The sequence below is a fragment of the Electrophorus electricus genome, chromosome 25 (genome assembly GCF_041902795.1).
Source record: "Electrophorus electricus isolate QZ-2024a chromosome 25, ASM4190279v1, whole genome shotgun sequence".
NCBI lineage: Eukaryota > Metazoa > Chordata > Actinopteri > Gymnotiformes > Gymnotidae > Electrophorus > Electrophorus electricus.
The window spans coordinates 9147501-9172476 of NC_137521.1; the positions used below are offsets into that span (position 1 = coordinate 9147501).

The 24976-nt window shown below is 44.2% G+C and overlaps 2 protein-coding genes across 4 annotated transcripts in view; one reads left to right on the top strand and one right to left on the bottom strand.

The window, feature by feature from the left end:
* The window catches only part of celsr3 (cadherin, EGF LAG seven-pass G-type receptor 3), a 47795-nt gene extending 27369 nt beyond the window's left edge, over nucleotides 1-20426 (top strand). For 2 of the 3 annotated variants that reach the window (XM_035522050.2, XM_035522052.2), the window contains exons 11-36: nucleotides 267-452; nucleotides 1532-1642; nucleotides 2154-2322; nucleotides 5782-5923; nucleotides 6101-6221; nucleotides 7917-8100; nucleotides 8965-9066; nucleotides 9544-9638; nucleotides 9790-9999; nucleotides 10149-10332; nucleotides 10481-10630; nucleotides 10809-10989; nucleotides 11145-11312; nucleotides 11569-11695; nucleotides 11914-12120; nucleotides 13155-13329; nucleotides 14366-14478; nucleotides 14865-14944; nucleotides 15464-15590; nucleotides 16044-16163; nucleotides 16277-16374; nucleotides 16534-16628; nucleotides 16849-17022; nucleotides 17383-17577; nucleotides 17895-18765; nucleotides 19167-20426. In XM_035522050.2, coding sequence (XP_035377943.2) covers nucleotides 267-452; nucleotides 1532-1642; nucleotides 2154-2322; nucleotides 5782-5923; nucleotides 6101-6221; nucleotides 7917-8100; nucleotides 8965-9066; nucleotides 9544-9638; nucleotides 9790-9999; nucleotides 10149-10332; nucleotides 10481-10630; nucleotides 10809-10989; nucleotides 11145-11312; nucleotides 11569-11695; nucleotides 11914-12120; nucleotides 13155-13329; nucleotides 14366-14478; nucleotides 14865-14944; nucleotides 15464-15590; nucleotides 16044-16163; nucleotides 16277-16374; nucleotides 16534-16628; nucleotides 16849-17022; nucleotides 17383-17577; nucleotides 17895-18765; nucleotides 19167-19194 — 4413 coding nt within the window. In that variant the 3' untranslated portion in view covers nucleotides 19195-20426. The remainder of the gene's footprint in view (nucleotides 1-266; nucleotides 453-1531; nucleotides 1643-2153; nucleotides 2323-5781; nucleotides 5924-6100; nucleotides 6222-7916; nucleotides 8101-8964; nucleotides 9067-9543; nucleotides 9639-9789; nucleotides 10000-10148; nucleotides 10333-10480; nucleotides 10631-10808; nucleotides 10990-11144; nucleotides 11313-11568; nucleotides 11696-11913; nucleotides 12121-13154; nucleotides 13330-14365; nucleotides 14479-14864; nucleotides 14945-15463; nucleotides 15591-16043; nucleotides 16164-16276; nucleotides 16375-16533; nucleotides 16629-16848; nucleotides 17023-17382; nucleotides 17578-17894; nucleotides 18766-19166) is intronic. The other variant, XM_035522051.2, reaches the window with a different exon arrangement.
* A 471-nt stretch (nucleotides 20427-20897) lies between these two features.
* On the bottom strand, nucleotides 20898-24940 carry fsbp (fibrinogen silencer binding protein). Its single transcript, XM_027007601.3, has 5 exons — nucleotides 24788-24940; nucleotides 23256-24031; nucleotides 22820-22925; nucleotides 22651-22700; nucleotides 20898-22456 (listed from the first exon to the last, which is right to left on the bottom strand). Exons 2-5 carry the CDS (start codon nucleotides 23568-23570, stop codon nucleotides 21914-21916), a joined length of 1014 nt encoding a protein of 337 aa, XP_026863402.2. The 5' UTR covers nucleotides 23571-24031; nucleotides 24788-24940; the 3' UTR covers nucleotides 20898-21913.
* Nucleotides 24941-24976: the final 36 nt, after the last annotated feature.

Sequence of the window (24976 nt, forward strand, 5' to 3'; positions counted from 1 at the left end):
TTATGAAAACAGAGTCAGCTTACAGTTAAGAGTGTTTTCTGTATCTGAGCACTACCCATGTGCCGATGTGTGGCCCTCTCAACTGCGTTGTTACGTGCTAAGTGGAGGAGCTGTACTGTGCTGTGCTGTACTGAGTTATGTTGGACAGCGCTGTGCTTCTCTAGTGTGTTGTACTCTGCTGTACTGAGCGCCACTGTGCTATATCGTGCTTGTTTGTGCTGCACTGTGCTGTGCTGTGCTGATTAGGATACGGCTTGTGCCTGCAGGTGTTGGCGGGCCAGCTCGTGTTCTCAGTGGCACGAAGGTCAGCACAGCCTGTACGTCTGCGACTCGACCAGGTGCAAGTGTGTGACGGACGCTGGCACGACCTGCAGCTGGAACTCCGGGACATCCGAAGTGGGCGAGAGACACGCTATGTGGCTACTGTCAGGCTAGACTTCGGACTGTACCAGGTACCCACAGTTTCGCATACATGTACCCCAATGAGGTGCACACAAGTAGATACACAGATCCAGTAATACTTTATATTTACGTTTACGTAAGTCCTGGTTCATACCTACTGTGGTCATGGAAATGTCAGCATGTGCACCACGACCCCGGGCCGTCCGCAGCGCTTGATGTTCACACCCCTTGCGCCAGCATCCATGGCAACCCCATACTTTGACCCCAGATCTGGTGTGGCACTCTAGAGTAAAGCTTATCAAGCACGAAGCCTGAAGCTGCTCTCTCTGCGTTAAATGAGGAACAAAAGAAACAGACCCCAATGTAAACACACCCATGTAGGTCCTTTAAAAACGACATGAAGGCAGCAGGTTGAGTTTACCTTGCTTTTCCAACAAATGCACAGCACTGGCGAGGAGGCTCATTTTCAGTACATACAATCTTTCATGTGCATTACATCACTTTGGCTGCCTGCCCGGTGGCGTGTCCGTGTCCGCAGTAGGGATGAACCAGGCTTTAGAGAAAAATGATAGAATTACTAATCCCTGATTTAATGATAGAATTACTAATCCCTGGTTTAATGATAGAATTACTAATCCCTGATTTAATGATAGAATTACTAATCCCTGATTTAATGATAGAATTACTAATCCCTGATTTTTAGTGCACCTCCTTAATGCTTTTTCATGTCTTCTCCTATAAGTCTCTCCCTTAGTCTTCTATTATAATGCATAATCCATAATTCTGTAATTCCAACACCTAATTCAAACACTAGTCTACACAATGAGATATCTGTTTTGTTGCATTTCTATAAATATTTCCAGAAGGTTTCAGTCTACCTCTACTTGATCTCAATTGAACCCCACTCCTGTTCACCAAAATAACATAAGGACCACAGACGGTGTGTGTGTGCATTTGTTTAAGTAGGTGCATTGTATTTGTGTGCCCAGCTGACTAATTCTCTGATTTTGTCTTATTTATAGATTTGTACAGGCATATGATTGTTGCACAATATCTTTTTATTGTTTATGCAAGAAATATCTGTGGGAGTTCAAAGGTAAAGCTATTTCTCTCTCTCACACACTCACAGGGTACAGTCATAGTAGGCAGTGAGATTCATGGGTTGAAGGTGAAGCACCTGCATGTGGGCGGAGTTTTGGGAGCCGGAGAAGTGCAGAGTGGGATACGTGGCTGTATACAGGTCAGTTATCATGGCAACCACACTGGTCTCTGCTTCTCTGAAGAGACTTCTTGGCTAAGTTTCCTCAAATTATTATCTTGGAAATGATCATTTCCTAATTGAGTCATTAATTTGAATGTGCTGTAAGGTAATTAACCAGGGCTTATATGCCCTGAGTTAATTAAACATCCACCCATTCCACATTTAACTTGACTTAAGCATTTAGTGTGAAACTTTTCTCAAAAGAGCCTTGCTAGTTTCTTCATTCATAAATCAATTCATAGCTACTTATATAGCGGATATACTTTCATCACTCATGAGGGACCACAAAAATAGTGTGTGTGCAGGAATGTTAAGCAATTTGTTGTGTGGTGTTTGTGTTTTTATTATTTTAAAATAATAACATTTATAATGTACTCTGTTTTTAAATCTTGACAAATTATGAAGCATTTAGAATTGTATTGTTCATCAGCAATAATGATAAACCTGTTATGTGTCTAATGTGTGCTTGTGTGATTTTGTGTGTTTGTAGGGGGTGCGTTTGGGAGTGCGTCCAGATTCCCCTGCTTTGCCCCGCCCCTCTAGAACCGTTAAGGTGGAGGCTGGCTGTAATATTGGCAATCCCTGTAACTCCTCCCCCTGCCCTGCCCACAGTCGCTGTGCTGATGATTGGGAACATCACACTTGTATTTGCGAACCAGGTAAAATCCGTGTGTGTGCATGTGTGTGTGTGTACATGTATTTTTGTGGAGATGGCATCCACAGCAACTTGAAATAAAAAGTCAGTACAATTGTAATGATCTATTTTATAGTCTTATGGTCAGTTTAGGTAGTTATGATTCAACATTGTCATCATATTCTATCATGTATAAACACACAAAGAGGAAGCACGCTGATATGAACAGACAAATATCATTGATGTCAGTAGCATGTCTTTGTGAAGCTGCTCTGTTTTTTCTACATTTTAAGAACTGCTTGTAATATAAAAGAAATATACACAAGCTATTGGCCAAGGCAGGAGGAGAGTGCTATACAGGCAGGAGGAGAGTGCTGTAAAGGCAGGAGGAGAGTGCTTTAAAGGCAGGAGGAGAGTGCTGTACAGGCAGGAGGAGAGTGCTATACAGGCAGGAGGAGAGTGCTGTAAAGGCAGGAGGAGAGTGCTGTAAAGGCAGGAGGAGAGTGCTGTACAGGCAGGAGGAGAGTGCTGTAAAGGCAGGAGGAGAGTGCTGTACAGGCAGGAGGAGAGTGCTGTACAGGCAGGAGGAGAGTGCTGTAAAGGCAGAAGGAGAGTGCTGTACAGGCAGGAGGAGAGTGCTGTACAGGCAGGAGGAGAGTGCTATACAGGCAGGAGGAGAGTGCTGTACAGGCAGGAGGAGAGTGCTGTAAAGGCAGGAGGGCAGTGCTGTAAAGGCAGGAGGAGAGTGCTGTACAGGCAGGAGGAGAGTGCTGTACAGGCAGGAGGAGAGTGCTATACAGGCAGGAGGAGAGTGCTGTACAGGCAGGAGGGCAGTGCTGTAAAGGCAGGAGGAGAGTGCTGTACAGGCAGGAGGAGAGTGCTATACAGGCAGGAGGAGAGTGCTGTACAGGCAGGAGGAGAGTGCTGTAAAGGCAGGAGGGCAGTGCTGTAAAGGCAGGAGGAGAGTGCTGTACAGGCAGGAGGAGAGTGCTGAACAGGCAGGAGGAGAGTGCTGTAAAGGCAGGAGGGCAGTGCTGTAAAGGCAGGAGGAGAGTGCTGTACAGGCAGGAGGAGAGTGCTGTAAAGGCAGGAGGAGAGTGCTGTAAAGGCAGGAGGGCAGTGCTGTAAAGGCAGGAGGAGAGTGCTGTACAGGCAGGAGGAGAGTGCTGTACAGGCAGGAGGAGAGTGCTGTACAGGCAGGAGGAGAGTGCTGTACAGGGAGAGGCATCTATCCGTCACATTAATAAAAAAATCTCTCTTTTTAGTCAAGCTGAAGGAGAGAGGAAAGTGTAAGAGAAGGCTGCTGACAACCTTGTCGCCAGAGTGCATTCACAGACTCACACACACAAAGAAACAAACAAACACACACACACACACACACACACACACACACACACACACACACACACACACACACACACGCACACACACCCTGGATGTAGAACTTTTAATGTAGAAAACACAACCACTTCATTATCGTGGTGGTGCAGTTGCATCAGTAGTCTTTTTAATAGTTCCTTGCTCTAAGAGGAATCAAAGACTGCCATCATGAAATCTAAATAATTCTCTCTCATCTCAGCAGGCTAGAACATACCCCCATGCTAATGAGATCCTTCATCCTTCCTCCTCACACAAGCAGCCTTCAGAGACACGTACTGAAGCATACACTGAATCTTGTGCTTGTGCACACCCTCAGAGACACAAACGCAAAAAAAGAGTAGGCCTTAGGTCCAGCAGGTCTAATGGTTCTGGTGAGGTCACTGAGAGTCAAGCATGAATAATGAAGGTATATTAACATCTCGCCACTTCATTTATTTATGAATGTGGTAATAATCATTATTCTATTTGTTTCACGTATCTATTTAAGAGAATATACCAGATATAGCTGTGTGTTAACTCCATGTGGGGTGGAATACGGCAGGGTTCCTTCTGTGGTTCCAAAGCTACTGTGACTCTGTAAGTAATACAGTGGGTGCTTGTGATTTGCTGGATCCTCTCCATTCGTGTCAGTAACACACTTTATATCCATGCGTCAGATGGTGACATAGGGACCATGTTAGCTTGTTCCAATTCAAGGCTGATTATAATGTCGGTGTTGGTAGGTTTTGGGTATAGCCAGAGAGGGAGGCACTTACTTTAGGCTATATGTGAAGTCAGAGTCGGCTGATCGGGACTGTATAGAGAGAGCGTCTCTAAGCTCTGCAGCTGCAGCGCATCAGAGAGAGATCAGAGAACGAGAAGTGCAGGGTGGGCCTTATCGCATCAGAGTCTATAGAGAAAAGGGCTTTCTGTGGGATTATACATTAGCACTGTGACATCAAGATTGGCATCACCTTTGTGTAAAAGTCTTGTTTTAAGATACTGAATGCAGTCTAGTGTTCTCTCTGTTTCTTGCTCTGACTCTCCATCTCTGCTTTTACTGTCTCTTTTTCCTCTCTTAGTGTGCTCGTACTCTGTGTGTCTGCATGATTCGTTTACGCTCTTTGTACACTTCATCATGGAAATGCCCTTGTTCTGTCATTTGTGTGGCCTATATTCTAAATGTAACTATACAATTAAACGCCTCTATATTTCATATTTTAATGGTCACATGGGAGTTTGTGTGTGTGTGTGTGTGTTTGGGTGTGTGTGTGTTTGGTAGTGTTATATATTACCTTCTGCTCCTGGTTAAACTATGTACAGTATACAGGTTTATTTTAATGCATGCTTGTTATACACATTACACTTTGTTCAGTATCACACTTATTCTTCAGTGTGTGTGGCGGATATTTTAAACAGAACAGTTAATCTACTAATACTATACCCACTGCTGGAAAACTCTAACCTTGTAACCCCTTACTAAAATAGCTTGTAGTTTCAGGCTATTGGAAAAATTAGCCTAATAAATCTAAAGCAATATTAAATTATGTGTGTGGAAAATAAAATAGGATCTTCCTTTATAACAGTGACCACGTTGCGTGAAATTAACCAGTACATATAGACTTCTTGCCTGACATTCAGCATAATATATGTAATAACTGCTGTAGTCATTATTGTTGCATAAAGTAACAGATTTTCTTTAAATTATTTTACTTTCTTTTTAATTTTGGCAAATACCTTCCTTAGGTGATAGAGCTCAGGATGTAATAAGCTTTATGATTCCTCTATTTATTCTATTGTCTGTATAGCACTTTGTAAACAGTTTATTAAAGTGCTATACAAAAGTTTATTATTATAGTTTATTGTTGTGTGCGTGTTTAATGTTATGTCTTGTTTTTATTATTTGATTAATATAATGAGAGTGTTTGTGTGTGTGTGTGTGTGTGTGTGTGTGTGTGTGTGTGTGTTATAATATCATTACAAGTCAAAGTGCAGAGCCCCAAAAAACTAATAGCAGGAACATTTAGTTTCAGATGTGCATCTTTATTTCAGCACATCTTCATTCTTTTGTGCAGTTGCTGATGGTCAGAGGGTCATGGTTGTGAATGTGTTTGTGGCTCTGCAGGTTTTTATGGTAAAAGCTGTACAGATGCATGTCAGCTGAACCCATGTGAGAATGAAGCTCAGTGCCACAGAAAACCCAGCTCCTCCCACGGCTACAGCTGTGACTGTGGAGACCACCACCACGGACAGTACTGCCAGCATAGGTATAACCGCGCACGCACGCACACACGCACATACATACACACACACACACACGCTGCTGCATGCTGACCCAAACGTTTCCATGGTTGGTGGCATATGTTTGTCAGTATAAATGTGTGAATACAATTAAATTGGCAGTAATGTGTGTGTGCACGCATGTGCATACATGTGCATCACAGGAGTGAACAGCAGTGCCCTCGTGGATGGTGGGGAAATCTTACATGTGGACCATGTCACTGTGATACCAATAAAGGTTTTGACCCAGACTGCAACAAGACCAGCGGACAGTGCAACTGCAAGGTACCAGCCTACACACACACACACACACACACACACACACACACACACACACACACACACACACACACACACACACACTCCTGTCTTAATCATCTCTGACCATAACCTGACCTCTAATTCTGCTGTTTGACCCTAATGTGTAAATCCATTAAGCTCATGCACTGATCCCTGTTCTGATGTTACCCTGCCAATTTCAAGGCGTTGTTCTAGATGAATTAGAGACAGACCTGATGTCTGAATCCTCCTAGAGTTGTTTCAGCACAAGACTAGCTTTCCGAAGAACCCTCTTTTCCCTCTCTCTCTCTCTCTCTCTCTCTCTCTCTCTCTCTCTCTCTCTCTCTATATATATATATATATATATATATATGCACACACACACACACACACACACGCACGCACACGCACGCACACGCACGCACACACACAGAGCTTTTGATCTCTAAGCCCTAATCCTTTCCCCTGTGATGCTCCCAGATGCCTGACCTTCTGAAATCTCCGTCTCCTTGTTCTAAAATCCATTCCCGTGCTTCCAGCCCACTAAGCGCCGTGGCCAGGCTTTCACACAAGAACCTCTCCCTGAAGCCTCATTCTGTGTACACTGCAGTGTTCAACTCATGCACTCAGCCCAGCTGAAACCGTAAAAGAAATAGCACCAGTTTTACATTAGCACTGATTAAACTTGCAGGCATTTGACATTTCACACTTATTTGTTGTGTCTGAACTCTTTCCTCCAGCATGCAGCAGTTATACTGAACCTGAGCTGTATGCAGTACTACTGCAGTTGTTTACTATAAAGATACTTTATAACACATCGATTTTGTAATTAAAGACATGCAAATTATTACACACAAACAACTTCAGGAAAAAGCAGACATGCTACTCTACAGTGTAGCATGTTAGGCATGTACCACTGAAGCTATTGGTCCAATACAGTGCCGTGTCTGTCTAATGTGTCCAATATAGTGCTGTGTGTGTCTAAATTGCCTGCACCAGCAGCATGGTAATGCTTCTCATCTTCCCCCTGACCACAGCACACTGATCAGTGTGATGAGAAACTAAGCTATTCCCAAAGCACGTCAGGGTGTGTGCGTTTGTGTGTGTGTTTGTGTGTGTCCGTGTTTGTGTGTGGTAGTAGGTTTTTTTAAGTAAAACAGCCACACTTGTACACACATTGAGTAATTGATGGCCTCGTTAACCTGTGAGGCGTATGGTAATTGATTTACGTATGTAAATCCTAAAAAAGTTAATTTAAGAAGATTAGTTATGCTACATGACGGTGCATGCCCTAAAGTGATGTTAGAGACACACACATGCTGATCTGTCAAATTACACTGCACTTATACCGAGTCAGTCTGACCCAGTATAACCCAATAGTGCTGTAAATGATATCTCAAAGATCTGAGGACTAGGATAAAACACTGTAATCTCCATCTTTCTCTGTAATCATCACAGGTTTCTTGCTAGTCTTCTATATACAGTTTACTTAAAGGTGCTCAAGTGTTTTAATGTTGTAGCATAATAACTTATTTTATGCTACTTCTTTGACAGCAAACACTGTTCTTTATGTATATGTGTATTTGTGTGTGTCTTTGTTTTTTATTTTTATATTTTTTGTTCATTTTTGTGTTTCATCACTTAACCGTGTTTTATTTTATGTCTGTGTGAATGCGAATGTGCATATGTGTTTGATTTCAGGAGTTCCATTACCATCAACGGAGTAGTGACACATGTCTGCCATGTGACTGCTACCCAGTGGGTTCCTTCACACGGTCATGTGACCCAGAGAGTGGCCAATGCAAGTGCAGGCCCGGCGTAATTGGCCGTCAGTGCAACATGTGTGACAACCCATTTGCTGAGGTCACGCAGACAGGCTGCGAAGGTGAGACTGAATCTCGTCCAGCTATCTTTGATTAGTTTTATGCTCTTGTTCATCTGTCTGTCCATCCCTCTACACATTCATGCATTCATGCATGTGGTCATTACACCAGCAGTGTTAAATTGCCTGCAGCTGAGCACGTACAGAGGGAAGTGATTATGTTCACTGGAGAACTTCACTGAACACTGGTCATTTTGCCCTGCGTGTGTATGTCTCCATCCATCCATGCAGATGTTCATTGTTCTGCTCAATTGTTCTCTACCTCTTTCCATCCCTCTCTTTAACGTCTCCTCTCTCTGCGCACTTCTCTCATTCCTAGCCTGGTCCCAGGCAGCTCTCATATCAGGAAAATGAGCAACTTAGTGTATGTTTTTTAAGTCCCATTTTTCCCAACAGCTAACCGACTAGATCTCCCCTGTCACATGACAACTACTAACCTTGGAGTAACTCAGATATGCTTCCTCCAAGTCACATCTTTTCAAGTCAGCTGTCAAGGGCAGTGGAATACACCTGGGGCAAAGCACTAACTGCCCTCATCAGCAAGTTGATTAGTGTCGCTGTGATTGACATACATTCCCTTGCACTCAGAGCAGAGCCAATTTTGTTCTCTTGGACTCCCAATCACAAACTCACATTGATGGGACAAACACTTTTCTGTTGTAGCACTTGGAGAAACCCTTTGGTGTATCTTTAAGTGTGACTCCGCCTCCACCCTATATCTAACTCCTAATATACTCCGTGTGACCTTCCTGCCTTCATTTTCACCCATCCTCTCTTACCTATACGGCTTACTGATCTACTTATTGTGAAAGAACCAGCTGTAAATTAACAGGACTGTAAGTAGCTCCTCCCTCCCCCACTCGGCAGTGATCTATGACGGCTGTCCGAAGGCCATCACACTGGGCATCTGGTGGCCCAGGACCAAGTTCAGCATGCCTGCTGTGGTTCCCTGTCCCAGAGGATCAGTGGGTGAGTGTGTGTGTGTGTGTGTGTGTGTGTGTGTGTGTGTGTGTGTGTGTGTGTGTGTGTGTGTGTGTGTGTGTGTGTGTGTGTTTGTTACAGCTTTAGATGCACTGCCTGATGTTAAATATATGCTCTATCAAATAATAATAATATGTGCTTTGTTATTGTTAATTAAATAAAATACTCTGTGTATGTGTAATAATATGCCTTGTATTTATTAATTGAGTAATATAAATACTGTGTGTGTGTGTTACATCTTTAGAGGTACTGTGTGGTGTAAAATACATGCTCTGTTAAAAAATAATATGTGATTTTTTTATTAATTTAAAAATTTAATTACTGTGTGCATGTGTGTTGGTGTATGTTTCATATATCTTGTTTTTATTAATTGATTAATTTAAATACTCTGTGTGTGTGTGTGTGTGTGTGTGTGTGTGTGTGTGTGTGTGTGTGTGTGTGTGTGTGTGTGTGTGTTTATTGCAGGAGCTGCTATTCGTCACTGTGATGTAGAACGAGGCTGGCTGGAACCTGATTTGTATAATTGCACCTCTCCTGCTTTTGTTGAATTGAACACAGCGGTAGGGCAGCAAGCACGTGTACTCAAACACACAAACACAAACAAACACAGAAGCAAGCATGTGAATGATACTCCTCTCTCTCTTACACTGACTCTGTTGACAATCATAAGATGTTAAGAGTGTTTGGATGTTTGTGTTTGTGTATGTGTAGCTAGAGGCTGTTGAAAGGAATGAGACAGAGCTGAACACTATCATTGAAAAGAAGCTGGCCCATCAAGTACGTGATGTCACAGAAGCAACTCCTCGTCTCTATGGCAATGACCTTCAGATTGCAGAGAGGCTGTTGTCCCGTCTCCTGACCTTTGAGAGCCTCCAGTCAGGCTTCGGCCTGACAGCCACGCAGGACGCACACTTCACAGAAGTAAGAATCCCCACCAGATACCCGCTGAGTTCTTCTTCTCGTTTGCTTCTGGCTTCATCATTCTGCTCTTTCTCTCACTGTCTCTACCTTCGCTCTCACCTTCCCCCATCTCTCCGTCTCTCCGTCTCTCCGTCTCTCTCACTGTGCAGAACGTGTTGCGGGCCTGCAGTGTGTTGCTGGGGCCAGCCATTGCAGACCTGTGGAGGGCTCACAACACAGGCCAGGGCGGTGCTGCGGGCCTGGCTGACCTCCTCCAGCAATACTCCCGCACCCTCGCCCAGAACATGAAACAGACCTACCTCAACCCGGTAGCGCTGGTGGCATCTAATATCGGTCAGCCACGCATCCCCTTACACTCTGCACATATATCCACTTTCCTGTTACTCGATAATCTAATGATAGTACAAAATGTAATGTGCAGATACTGAAGTTTTGTGTATGCGTGTGTGTGTGTGTTTGTGTGTGTTTGTGTGCACTGCAGTGATGACTGTGGATCGTGTGGAGAACCACACACACGTACGGAGACGGTTCCCTCGCTATCACAGCACGCTGTTCCGAGGGCAGGCACTCTGGGATGCTCACACACATGTTGTGGTGCCCCCTAGTGCCCTAATGCCGCAACGCAGCTTCAGTAAGTATGCACGAGAAGACTCATTATCACACACTTATCCACTAACGACGTCAAAAATCTTACATCAGGTGCCGAAGCACGGCTGCAATTTGTGTGGTCTTGAATAAACCTCTTTATCAGCCATCCACCAATACATACTAATACTTTCTTATAACAGCTGAGATAGTCTTGTTCTTAGTTCCAGCCCCACCAGCGCCCGCCCCCGTGAATATAATAGCCAATCAGACACCAGAGGTGCCAGCAGCACGGCGATCTGTCTGGTTGCCTGAATCGTCCATCAGCTATGTGATCGTCTTGATATACCGAAGCCTAGGAGTTGCCCTCCCTCCCAAATACCACACTGACCGTCGCGGAGTCAGGTGGGTATATGCATGCAATTGTGTGTGCTTATGAAGCACATTTCATCCTAAACACATGTCACATCTATTTCTTCACCTTTGCTTGTCAGTATGTGTGTATGTGTTCCAGCAGCCTGTGTATGTATGTCTGAGTCTGTGTGTGTGTTTCCCTGCAGGCTGCCGCGTCACCCTGTGCTGAACTCGCCTGTGGTGAGTGTGTCTGTGTATAATAACCAGTCATTTGTGGAAGGTCTTCTGGAGTCACCCGTTCTGCTGGAGTTCCGTCTTCTGGAGACAAGCAACCGCAGCAAGCCTCTGTGTGTACAGTGGAACCACACCAGCACGTGAGTTTGCCCAGACAGAGAATGCCTCGGCTGCCCCTCGGGGTGTGTGTGTGTCCTCATGTGTGTGTGTGTGTGTGTGTGTGTGTGTGTGTGTGTGTGTGTGTGTGTGTGTGTGTGTGTGTGTGTGTGTGTAACTGACCAAGTAGAATTTTTTTTTGATGTTTTAAACCAAACTAATATTCTTAGAGTTGCAAGCTGATAAGACATCCTACTTAGATTCTATTTATTGTAAACGTGTGTGTGTGTGTGTGTGTAGGGTGTCAGTAGGAGGGTGCTGGACAGTGAGAGATTGCAGTGTTGTCTACAGGAACACGTCACATGTGCGCTGTCAGTGCCATAGACTGGGCACTTTTGGTGTTCTTATGGACAGCTCACAAAGAGAAGTAATAAACACACACACAGTGCACCAAGCAAAGATCACTCACAAAATAGCTAATGTATACACAAATGTATATAATTATTACTTAGTAAACATCAAAAAAACAATATGGTACAACTATGATGAAGCAAAAAAAAAACCTAACTTATATCTGTAATTGTCTAATCATTCTTAATTCTTATTTAATCTCATTTTTTCTTTGTCTTGCTATTTCTTAAATAGCAATTAGAGGGTGACCTGGAGACTCTCGCAATAGTAACTTACACATCACTGTCAGTTTCCATGGTGGCATTGTTGCTAACGGTTACGGTGCTTTCCTGTCTGAGAGGACTGAAGTCAAACACACGCAGCATTCATTCCAACATGGCTGCTGCCACCCTCCTCTCACAGCTCACCTACCTGCTAGGCATCAACCAGACCGAACAACAGGTGAGTCACACTGACTGACTGACTGCTGTTAGTTATTTCATCAAGCTGTTATTTGGGAAGTTAGCATTACAGATCTCTTCAAGGTTACAGGCAAACAATTACAGAAACAACTATGAACTATGGAGATTGATAAAAGGCATATATGCAGTCAGCTTGTATATTGCTTTTAAACCAACAGCACCGGAGATTGTGAGATTCAGCAAGGTGTCACAACCATCAGTACCCATGCACAGGCACACAGTGTGCTGTGCTGTGACTCTCTCTCTCTCTCTCTCTCTCTCTCTCTCTCTCTCTCTCTCTCTCTCTCTCTCTCTCTCTCTCTCTCTCACATACACACACACACTGTTCCCTTGAGTGCAGTTCACTCACAGCAAATGCTTTCCACTGATGAGTTAATCAATTCAGTGTTGTGTGTGAAAGAGAGTGTGTGCTAATATCTCTGTGTGTGTGTGAGAGCGTGTGTTAAGGTCTGAGTGTTTGTGTGTGTGTCTGTGTACATGCACTTATGTGTGCCTGTTACTGGCTTCATTTGTTATTAATATTCTCTCAGAGCTTGAATTAGGATTTCAGGGATATTTTAACTTCAGTACATCAGCTAGTTCTATTTTTTTTTGTCTGAGTGGTGAAGACTGTTCTACTGTGTCAGAGGGACTGGCCATCTCGGCCGACATTTTTAACCGAAGTGCACTTTCCTCCCACAATAGTTTTCATACAGTACAATTGGGTTTAAAAACTAGCACACTTCTTCTGATTTCAGCAGTACTCTGATTGGCTGTTTGACTTGAAAACCTGTGTTTTTATTGGCTTCTCTCAACAGTCTTCTCAAAAGTCTTTCTTGGAACATTATTATTAACAATATTATTATTGGTGCATTTCAACATCTATTCACAAACTGCAGGTTGTTAATATCTATGTGTCTCTTGTATTCTGATTACCAGCTTACTGTTTCCCCATTGGTGTATGTTGTTACACTCCTGCGTTCTGATTGGTGTTCTTCATTCTCACTTTGTTCTGATTGGTGCTTCCTCTCTCAGTTTTTGTGCACAGTTGTGGCAATCCTACTGCATTATTTCTTCATGTCTGCATTTGCCTGGCTGTTTGTGGAGGCACTGCACATCTACCGCATGCAGACCGAAGCCCGAAACATCAACTATGGTGCCATGCGCTTCTATTACGCCATTGGCTGGGGAGTCCCTGCCATCATTACAGGTAGACACACACGTGCAAAAACAGTAACCACATGACAGGTGAACTTTACATTTTAATTCCTCTATGTCCTCAATCTGTCAACTCTGAGGTGGTCACTGTCATTTCTGACTGCAGAATTTTTTTTTTTTCCTTTGTTTAATGCTTTTGTTTGGTTGGTTCTTTTTAATTTTATTTAGTGACTGACAAATTGAGATGTGGATTGTTATTGCAGCAAGTGTTTCAGAGCTGTATTAAATGTCCAGGGACATAGCATAACATTATTAGCATTTTTTACTTCAAATGAATGAGTCAGCAGACAGAGGTCAAACCACAGCCAGTGTGCCATAGGGCAAGGCACTGTGTGCAGAGCAGTTCAGGGAGATGGGATGTGCTGGACTGATTAACAACAGTGTAAACAGTCCTTGGTCTAGCTCTAACAGGCTACTACGGGCAAGGCACACTCAAACAACAAGAAACAGGCTAAGGTCATATCCTAGGCAAACAGGTTACTATAAGGCTAAATAAAACCACTGTCAGAAAATCACAGAAACACAAGCGGAGTGGGCAGCGGTAGCTCAGTGGTTAAGGTACTTGACTTGTAATCGTAAGGTTGCGGATTCAAGCCCCACTGCTTCCAAGTTGCCACTGCTGGGCCCCTGAGCAAGACCCTTAATGCTCAATTTCTCAAATTGTACTAATACATAATTGTAAGTTGCATGAGGTAAATGAGAGGCTTCACAAACTGCAAACAGATGCACTGGTGTTTTGGTAAGGTGCACATGGGAAACAGGTGCAGGTGGAACCGGTGGTCAACAGTGACCAGTGAAACTGAGCATGGCAGTGGACATGGACATGACACCCATCACCTGTGGAGATGTTGCTCATTGGCTGAACCCTTTACCCTAACGTCTCACAGTGTAGGACCTGTGTGGATTTGGCATTTAATGTCAAATTAACATTGTAATAGTTGATTCCATGCTGCTGAGTCTCTTTCTGTGTGTGTGTGTGTGTGTGTGTGTGTGTGTGTGTGTGTGTGTGTGTGTGTGTGTGTGCACAGGCCTGGCGGTGGGCCTGGACCCAGAGGGTTATGGCAACCCAGACTTCTGCTGGATCTCCCTTTACGATAAACTCATCTGGAGCTTTGCGGGACCCATTGTCATCGTTATACTGGTATCAGAACCTGCAGCTCTTAATGTTTCCATTCTCCTCATCTGACAGGCTTTGTGAGGATTGTCATCCACTGTGGCAGGCTGTATTAAAATGAAAGTGGGCTTTTTAATTAACCGACATGCTGGGTCAATTTTAATCCTTAATGACAAGCCTTGCAAAACATACCAGTTCTGTTAATCTTTGAACCTTTGATTGTCTATCAAGTTATATCAGATTTACTATATCCTTTTGCCATGAAATGTAAATAAAACTGAATTATTGCTGTATAACTGAAATTTACTCCGTGATTCTCTCTCCCTCTCGCTCTCTCTCTCTCTCTCTCTCTCTCTCTCTGTCTGTCTATATTTCTGTCTGTCTCTCTCTGTCTGTCTATCTCTCCTCTGCAGATGAACAGTGGGATGTTTATGACGGTACTGCGTATGACATGTAATTTGTCTCAAAAAGAAACAAAGAAAATGCCTGTACTGTGAGTATTAACACGCACATACACAGGCAGACGCCTTGGTTCTGAGTGCTGGGTTTTCTGCATGCTCGAGGGCCCAAGCGGTCATGTCCAGCAGACCCGCTCCACTGCCCACACTGCTCGTCCTCTTTGTCCTCGGCCCTTTAGCTGATCTTCTGTACTGCTGCCAAATGAGCTGTCCAAACCCATCCAAGTCCACCAGAAGCCAAGAAATCTCCATTATGATGTGGATAACTTCCATTTTCTGTCCTCTCATAACCCTTTCCCCATGTCGTTTCTCCCTCTCTTCCTCTATTTTTCTCTCCCTCCCTCCCTCCTTGCCTCCCTCGCTCTCTCTCTTCCTCTCTCCTCCTCTCTCTCTCTCTTCCTCTCTCCTCCTCTCTCTCTCTCTTCCTCTCTCCTCCTCTCTCTCTCTCTTCCTCTCTCCTCCTCTCTCTCTCTCTTCCTCTCTCCTCCTCTCTCTCTCTCTTCCTCTCTCCTCCTCTCTCTCTCTCTTCCTCTCTCCTCCTCTCTCTCTCTCAGTGCCACTATCCGCAGTGCCTTTTTCCTGTTGCTCTTGAGTGCCTCTGTCTGGTTCTTTGGGCTAATGGCCGTCAATAACAGCATCCTGGCCTTCCACTACCTCTTCATTATCCTCTGCTGTGTACAGGTGTGTCATCCATATGAATGCATGAATTCATTTAATAATGTGTGTGTGTCAACAGTTACTAAAGATGATTTGATTCTGATTGTGCTGCTAATGTTTGCATTTGCATGTGCGTGTGTGTGCATATGTTTCATGGGTCTGTATGCTTTTTTTTGTATTAATAGTCTACAGTGTATGCTAGTATATGTACATCATCCAGTTGTCTGGTTGTGGGTCAGGTTGTGACTGTGTGTGCGTGTGTGTGTGTGTGTGTGTGTAAAAACATTAATCTGGCAGTCTGGTTGTGGGGCAAGGTCTGGTGTGTGTGTTAGCATTAAAGCATTAGTCTGGTTGTTTGTGTCAGGGTTTGGCGATGCTCCTGTGTGTGTGTATGGGTGTGTGTGTGTGTGTGTGTGTGTGTGTGTGTGTGTGTGTGTGTGAAAGAGAGAACATTAATCTTGTGTGGTTGTGGCTCAGGGCTTGGCGGTGCTGTTGGTCTTCACGCTGTTGAATTCAGAGGTGCAGGAGGCCTGGAAATTGGCCTGCGTTGGCAAGAAAAGCCCCAGCGAAGACGCCCCTAGACCACCACAGACTCCTGTAAGTACTCACAGACACAAGAAGCACAATAAACTTTGTAGATCTTCAATCAGCCCAAAGGAGGAGATATGCAGGCACCAAAAGTGTCCAGTGTTGCATGTGTGCCTGTGCAGGGCCAGAACCCATACAACACCGCCTCTCTGCTGGAGCAGAGTGGATTACACCGCATCACACTGGGAACATCCACCATATCATCAGTCAGCAGTGCTCGGTGAGAACACACACACACACACACACACACCCCTTGCTCTTGGAAATAGGTCTTAATTTAGGTCTCCATATCATTTTTTTCACAGCCAGCTGTTATTTATACTAACATCCTAATGTTGTGTTTTTGTTGTCTTTGTGCATTTACTTTTTAATTTTTGAGTAGGGAAAATCTGCTAGCACACCAGACTGCTGAACACACTCTGGGTCACACAGGAGCCACGGACCTCGATGTTGCCATGTTCCACCGCAATGGAGGTACACTCACACATAGTGGCCCTCATGAAAGTATGCATACACAAACACACATACACACAATCACTCTTTTCATATTAAGTTTAAATTTCAATATTACAGCCCTCTTCCCTTTGTTAATCTGGCTTAATATCCCTCCCTTTCTCTTTTGCACTCTCTCTCCTACTCTCTCTCATTCAATCTCTCTCCCTCTCTCTCTCACATTCTTTAACCTTCACTTCAGGTGAAGACTCGGACTCAGACTCTGATCTCTCTTTGGAGGAGGAGAGGAGTCTGTCCATTCCTTCCTCTGAGAGTGAGGACAATGTGCGTCTCCGGGGACGCATCCAGCGACGCTTCAAACGCACCAATCACAGTGAGCGATTGCTCACAGAGCCCACCCACAATGGCACCAAAGGTAGCCAGTGCCTGACGATCTGTTGGGTTGAAGTTGGTATATTATGTGTACAAATACATAATGTTGAACATGCCCCATACAAAAGTAAGCTAGTAGAAATGTGTACCTTCAGCAACCATTCTGTTTGACTATCTTGCTTTGACAATGACTTGAAAACTTGAAAATAATAAGAGCTTGTATCACTGTGCAGAAGTTATCTTACCTCTTGGTCGTTGTTAAACTGGAATACATATAGTATTGCAAATCTTGAAGGTTTGTTGTGTACAGAAGGACCTATGAAGAGTCCTGGTGTGAAGCTGCTATCTTGTTCCCAGTTTTGCCCCTGCCAATCAACAGCATGGTGTGTTGTTTGCATGTCAGATCTGGATGGGAATGACCTGCTGTCCTATTGGCCAGCATTGGAGGAGTGTGAGGTGCACTCTCTGCAAAAATGGGGTTCAGAGCGCCGCCTAGGGGCTGACTACAGCAAAGACACAGCAAATAACAATCAGGCAGATGCTGCACTGACCAGCGGGGACGAGAATGGGCTGACACACACGCACAGACACCGCAAGGGTGAGACGCACACATGGACACACAGACATATGCAGGTAGGGGCTAAACTGGAGGTGGGGTTACCAGAAACCCGCACTCTGATACAGTTAGTCGGCTAACCTCAGAGAAAAATACTTGTGCCAGGAGTGCTAAATTACAGCTTACAATTTACTGTGAAATGTGTGGCAGCCTATAAAGTACAGCTGTACTATGTTGAAAATTTAAATGAGGTTAAAATAGAAAATTTGGCCTCATTTTCTAAAATTAAAATCGAAAGGCTATGCACACGTACCATAAAAATGTGGGCTTACTCTTCCTCCCCCATTCCCTTCCTCCAGGTATCTTGAAGAACCGTCTGGGCTGCCCGCCAGCTCTGCAGGGTTTGTCAGCAGTGGGGCGTGTGCCCAGCGAGCTCTCTTGGTACCGCACCTCCACGCTGGGACACCGGGGGGTGCCGGCAGCCTCCTACGGCCGCATGTACTCTGGCACGGGCTCCCTGTCCCAGCCTGCCTCCCGCTACTCCTCCCGGGAGCACCTGGACTCGTTGGCGCGACGGCAGCGTTCCCGTGACAATCTCGACCTGCTGCCGCGGCGCCGGGAGTTTGCCACCGAGCACCTGGTCGGTTCCAGGGAGAGGCTAGGCTCCGCCCACAGTGTTCACACCTCAAGGGAGAATCTTGCTACAGGGGCAGGCGTGGCTGGGCTAATGGGGGCAGAGGGCCCATTAGGGGGGTCGAGGGTGCAGCTGGGATCACTGACAAGGCGGCAGGCATCGCGGGAACACCTCGGGGGAGCAGTGATGAGCAGCCGATCTCGGGAGCAGCTGGAGCCTAATGGAGGTTCAGGGTCAGTGCAGCCCTGCCGCGAGTGGCTCAGAACTCTGCCCCCACGACAACTGTCACACCCTGAACCACATCCCACATCCTCCCCCCCTCCACCCATCACAGAAGAGCCCCAAGAAGCTGCGCTTCCACACCGTGGATGCCTAGACTCCACCCCTCCATGTAGGTACACTACACCTGCAACAGCCCCTGGAGCTCCGCCCAGTCGCCCACCTTCAAGTGAACATCTGGACATTCTCTCCTCTATCCTAGCCTCCTTCAGCACCTCTGTGCTAGCCCCGCCCCCAAACCCTGCTGGCCCCTCCCCATCTCCGCCTCCTCACTCTGCAACCTCTCAGAGCATCTCTGAAATGTCACCAGACCCTGAGTAAGCCTGTTTCTTCACCCCCCCTTTTCACGTCTTTCATCATTTCTGTGTATTTTGATGCTTTCTAGGTCTATTCATTTATGATAATATATTCTCAGTGGAGTCTGGTTTGTTTTCAGAGACAGTTATCACATTGGGTATTACTGGAAGTCAATCACATCCTGTCATTCTTGTAGTTTGCTAACTGTAAAACTAGCAGATGCCCTCACAGCAACAGCAGTATCTAACGTGTTAGATATAATGTCATATCTAATGTGAAAACTAACATGGCTCCATTTTATTTTCCTTGTGCCTAGTTATGTATTTTTCAAGCATTTTCTTTGTATTTATTCTATCTCCCTCTCGTTCTCTTTAACTGTGTTTGTTCTTCTTTCTTCTGCTCCTCCCTCTCTCTCTTATAGACTGCACAGAAGTGATGGACAGTCCTGATGACTTCCCCTTATTCCCATGATGCATTTCTACTCACATGCACCGAGGAGCAGAAGAAAGCAAAGAGGAGAGTGGAGGACTTAAGTTGCATCCAGGGATACTGGGGGACCCAGTGAGGTAGAATCCGACTTGCAGTTGAAATCTACAGCAACCTCTCAGGATAGCGTAGTAAGGAAAGAGGTGATTTTGAGAATTCATGTCCAATTCAAGTTGCATAGCTGAGATGTTGAAGTGATATGAAGGGGCCTGGTCATAGAAATAAAAAAAACAAAAAAAAACAAAGCTTGTATATAACCTTTTTATACATTTTGTATTTTTTTCATTGCAAATGAAAAAAAACCTCAAGCGATGTTTTTAAAGATTGTGTCTGGCATATGGTTTGTTGAGTGACTGGACATGTGTTTCGATGGAGAGGAATCTGATGCCATTGCCAAACTCATCCCAAACACTTTCAAAATGTATTCCAAACTGATCCTGACTGTGTTCATCTCAAATGTTTCTTTGATGCATAAAACCACCCCACTACCAGACTGAAGAAGCAGTTTATCTGTATTGGGATCAGAGGGCTGGATTGGTTAGAAGAGGGAATCAGCATTCCTGGTGTGTGATTGGTGGAACTCCAGCAGTAGTGATTGTAAATGTAAAGTATTTTAAACTAAGAGATGTGATTTGACCAACATGATTGTTAATTAAGGGATTGTTTTGAGACAGCTAGTTTGAATGGGAAATGAAGCCGACTGCCCACACATGCTTCAATGTATGAGTGTTGCAAAACACTTGCCTACCCATTAGGACATTCCAGATTTATTACACTTATATATATACTTTAATTCAGCCGTTTCAGTAAATCAACCGAAAACACTCTGACTAAAATTGCACAATTAAAGACAGACCAAACAAGTATTAACCCGAATTCATTCTAAGCATTCACTTCATCCCTTGAACTTATCAGGCATTCTCAACTCCACAGAATTGCCTTTGCGGGGTTATAATTCACGTGTGTTGGGAGTTTGTGCAGAAGCTATTAGAATGTGTATATTTTAAATCTTTTGGTATGTTCAGTCTGCTGATTGAGGAAAGCTTTTGATGTTAGACTTATCATAGTTCAGTCTCTGAAGAGCAGCAGCTGGTCTGAACAACTATAAATGGATCAACTGAACAATTCCGTCCAAGAAATAAGTCCTTATGACAGAGGATATGTGTCAGTGTCAGTCAGGTAGTCAAGAGACACAGCGACACAAGGGACAAAATACATTTTTGTGCATGACAGAAGAGCTGTAAGTCTACTAAATCTACAGTATACTGCTTATTTAAAAGAAAAAAACCCCAAAACTTATTAGTTTTATCTCCCAGGTTTTGCTCTATGGTTCTGCCAAATAAGGGAATCAATATCTTTCTTTTTATACCTCATACTCATCAAAAAGTGCTCCAATCCTTTTTTACTATTTACATCTTTTATATTTTATTTATAACGATGAACCTTTATCTTGTATAGACATAAAATTGATTTATTTTATTTATTATTAATATTTGTTAAGGTTAAGTTATCCGTTAACCACATCCCAGAGTGTTTTTATGATTGCATGTATGAGTGTGAGTGTGTGTGTGTGTGAGAGAGAGAAAGAGAGAGAGAAACTTAATTTTGTTGATCACAAGAGTGGAATTTACTTTAACATGTATAATGTATAACATTTTGGTACATGTATTGTTTGATATGAGCTCCTCTTCTACCATTAACAATGCATTCTGGGTAAGGCAAAGTGTGTCATCTTAGAGAGAGATGAGAAAATATGTGAGTGCAGAGAAAGGGAGGGGCTGAAGCTGAATCACTGGTTACTGGGTTTATGATGGGATGTCTACTATCCTGTTTCCATTGAAGGGTTCCTGGAGGAAGCTGCCTATGATTGGTTACCACAAAAACTGTACAAGAGAAATGTTGGACATTAAAAAAAATTATTGCTAAAAGGTTTGTTTGAGTCTTTTGTATTTTCCTTTACCTGAAAGATGTTTCAAAGTGATGGCAAGTTTGCTGTTGTGTTTGTGGCTTGGACAATCTGAAATATTCTTTTGTTAGTTTGAGGTCAAATAGACACTTTCTCCCTCCCACTTTTTTCCCCCAAGAAATTTCAGTCTTGAGCAGGCCCGTCCAGCCAAACACACCCTGAGAACGAGTCATTATACAGACTTACACTCTACATGAAAACCTGGTACAAAGCTCTACGACAGACTGCCCTCCTTTGATCTTTTTGTCCTCTTCATATCAGCTGGATGGGTTAGAGGAAAACTGACACTGTTCCACCTAAGATCATAATATGTTGTCATTCACAATATCAGCATTATATCACTCATCAGCCCTGAAAACCACTTATCAATCAACTACAACTAAATAATTTTAACTAAAAAAACCTGAGAAAACCTCAGTAGATATTTAAGGTAGCCCTACTTTGTGTTGAATCCAGAGCTACCTTAAATGGAAGATCTAATGACAGAGAGGAGTGCTTAGATCATTTAGATCAAGAATATCTTAAGCAACATGATCCACTGGTCCACATAAATGACAAAAATGACATACTCCAAAAACACACTGGACTTGAACACATGGGTACACAAAAATAAAATCATCTGTTTTGGTAGGAAAGTAAAAAAAGCATTGATAGATTTTTAAAAAACACACAAACAACTCTACAAAAAAAAGTCAGGGCGTTGTAAACGGCGGAGGTCACGTCTGCTCTGCGGCCTCCTCGCTGTCGCTGCTTGAAGGCAACACTTCGACGCCCAGCCTGCACAGTTTGGCCTTGTAGTAGCGCTTCTTGGCACGCGCCGCTCTCTCCTTCTGCCGGGCCGCCCGCCGTTTCTCCTCCCACACACACTGCTGGAGGAGCAACAGACTCATTGTCTGCTGGTGCTCCAGCTCCAGGGCCTCCTGCCGCCGCGCCTCCCAGCTCGCGTCCGGCCTGCGGCCGTCCACGAGGGGCAGCGAGTTCTCCGTCGACGCCATGGGTGGAAGGTGAGGCGCCACCGAGACTCTGCGCGGGGGGTCGAAGAGCATACCCCTTGACCCTGCCCCTAAACCAGGCTGGGACTGGCTAGGGAAGAAGACGGAAGGCCGCTGGGTGGCAGCCCTTGAAGTGGTGGAATAGGAATGGAACTGCTGGGAGGGGGAAGGAGGGCCAGGGCTAATCGGTACTCCAGAGTTTTGCAGTGGCTCCGGAGGGGAGGCCAAGCCTATGTCGATGGCTACAAGCTCTTTACTGTCAACTTCCTATGACAAAAGGAGTAAATATGTTTAGTTCAACACAGCTAAGTACCACATACTATATGCACACACTGATCTGAATGTTTTTGACCAATTTTAACAGACTAAACATTACTACCTGCGTATTTTCATTGCATGCACTGAAAAACATTCCACATTATTTAATATTATTATATTTAGATATTATTATAAAGCATTACATCATTTTGGTCAATGTCCTCCTGCTCATTCCCATTGGTACCACCAGCCACTGAGAAACAGAGAGAGAATACATGCAGCGTTTCCTTCCTTTGCTCAAAATGGAAAAAATATCTTTGATGGAATTACACCTGTTGTTCGCAGTAGTAGGGTTATCCAGGTGCTATGTACCTGCCCCAGGTGAGCTGTTTGTGACGGAGACATAGCTGACATCTCCATCCATGTCTTCCATGTTGGAGATCAAGTTTGGCACCAGAGTCATTACCTCCCGTTGCACCTGCAGGGAGAAAGCGAATACTTTTGGAATACTGTTGGGATGGAATACATTACATTAAACTTTATTGATCCTAGGGGAAATTGCAGAATAGTAACAATAACAAAAATCCACAGCTCTTAGCATTCCAGGCTAAAAGGTCTGCACAGAGTTCCTTAGACTTTTTAGAATACATCCAACAGCAACAAATCACAACTGCAATATACTGTTAACTTTTACACAATTCTTTCAGGTGAATGTGTTCTTTCTTGATGTCGGTTCAGTAATAGTTTGTGAGCTGTGAAGGCCAGATGCAGTGTGTTGCAGCTGTTCCGTGGGCCGGCGTCGCCTGACCTGAGTGAGGGCAGTGAGGGGCACACCCGCCGCCTGCTGCTCCTGCCGTCTCTGCAGCGCCACGCGGCACTCCACCTTCAGCCGTTTCCATAGCGTCTTCAAGGAGCCCACGCTGCTGGGTGGCCGATTGGGGAAAGCCTCATTGAAGACCTGTGCCAGCTCCGCCCACACGGCGTTGCGGTACACGGTAGTGTTGGTGTCCTTGCGGAAGTCCTGCACGGCATCTACCACGCTGTGGATCTTCTGGAGCAGGTAGAGCTTCTGCTCCAGGGTGAAGTTCGGCATGCGGTATGTCATAGTGGTGAGCATTTTCATTTGTGGCACTGGGGGAGTGTGTGTGTGTGTGTGTGTGTGGGAGAAGTTGGTTGGGAGGTGTGAAGAAGAAAGTGTGGCTGTAAAGTCAGGGGTCGCGTGTGGAGAGGTAAGGCAGATCTGTGGTCAACTCATTCGTAACGTTGCAACTGTAAAAGGTACAGTGTTACTTTAACTCTATTAGTGCTACTTATTTTTCATTTTTAACAATGAATTTGTTCTGATTTAGTGTTGCTGTTACATACTGTATTTTGGAGTGTGTTTCTGTGTGTGTTTGTGCATGTGTGGTTGTCAAGTATTCATTCCATGGCTGTGGTCAGTTTGGTCCATTAATGTTTACAGCATGTCACAGTTTGTCGTGGGTTCACAAAAAATAAACACTATACAAATAATAATAAAAAACTGAAGGTGCTTAATCAAAAATGGCAATATCCATGCCATGAAGCGACAATAAGTGGTTGCATCTGAAAGAAAGAAAAAAACACAAACTTCATTATGGTTTGTCTGGGGCAAGGCATTAGCACTGATCTCATCAAGTGTTTAGACACTTACACAGCATAGTTTTGCCATTATTTGGTCGATAAACTTGTTTTCTCTGTTTTCTACCAAAAAGGGCATAAAGTGCACTCGAAGGGAACAAGTAGAGAATACTAGATGTCATCAAAACCGCTTAGGCCCGTACACTGTGCTACGGGATTTACAATACGTGGCTAACGTTACATATTTTGTTAAGCGCACATCATGTAAAAAGAGTAACAAAAACCAAGTAAACCAATGTAACAGCTTTCATTATGCTACGAACAGCGCAATATGTAATTCCGTGCCGTTTTTAACCCGGATCCAGTGGTGATTTGATGAAAACCTTAGTCTCGGTCTAGGTTTAATCCGGAGCAGCGCTCATCCCCATGTTCGTCTAATATTTATGTCTGTCTGAAGTGTATAACTAAACATATGACTTTCCTTCTTCCTTTTCGTCTGTTGGTGTTCTGGACGGCACACGCTGCACCAGTTTACTCCTTCGGTATTAATATGTTCATCAGATAGCTAACGTTAGCTACTTGCCTGGCTAGCCAAACAGCTAAACCCTTGCATGGTATTAAATTGGCAGACGAAGAGGTTCGAGACTAGGATTAAGGCTAGCAACGTTTTCATACATTCAGGCAACGCTGCACATATCGCTGCTCTTGTATTTTGTCAGATAGCTAACATTATCAACTCACCTGTAACGCTGAATTATTTTATTCCACAAAAAAATATACTTTGTTCGTCTCCACCCCTTTATGTTTGAGTGGTCCGTACGAAATTTAAACAACAGAGGTACTCGTGCAGTTTACGCTTCTTCCGTAAAGAGCCCGAGGGTGAACTACGGCTACATAGCGAGCGTATAAATCCTCTGATCTACACACCAT

Excerpts from the sequence above, each read along its gene's own strand:
- fsbp (XM_027007601.3), bottom strand. The coding sequence starts at position 23,570 with ATGAAAATGCTCACCACTATGACATACCGCATGCCGAACTTCACCCTG. Across the intron at positions 22,926-23,255 it reads CCCTCACTGCCCTCACTCAG|GTGCAACGGGAGGTAATGAC; the intron begins GTCAGGCGACGC and ends TTCTCCCTGCAG. Across the intron at positions 22,457-22,650 it reads AGGACATTGACCAAAATGAT|GAAGTTGACAGTAAAGAGCT; the intron begins GTAATGCTTTAT and ends CTTTTGTCATAG.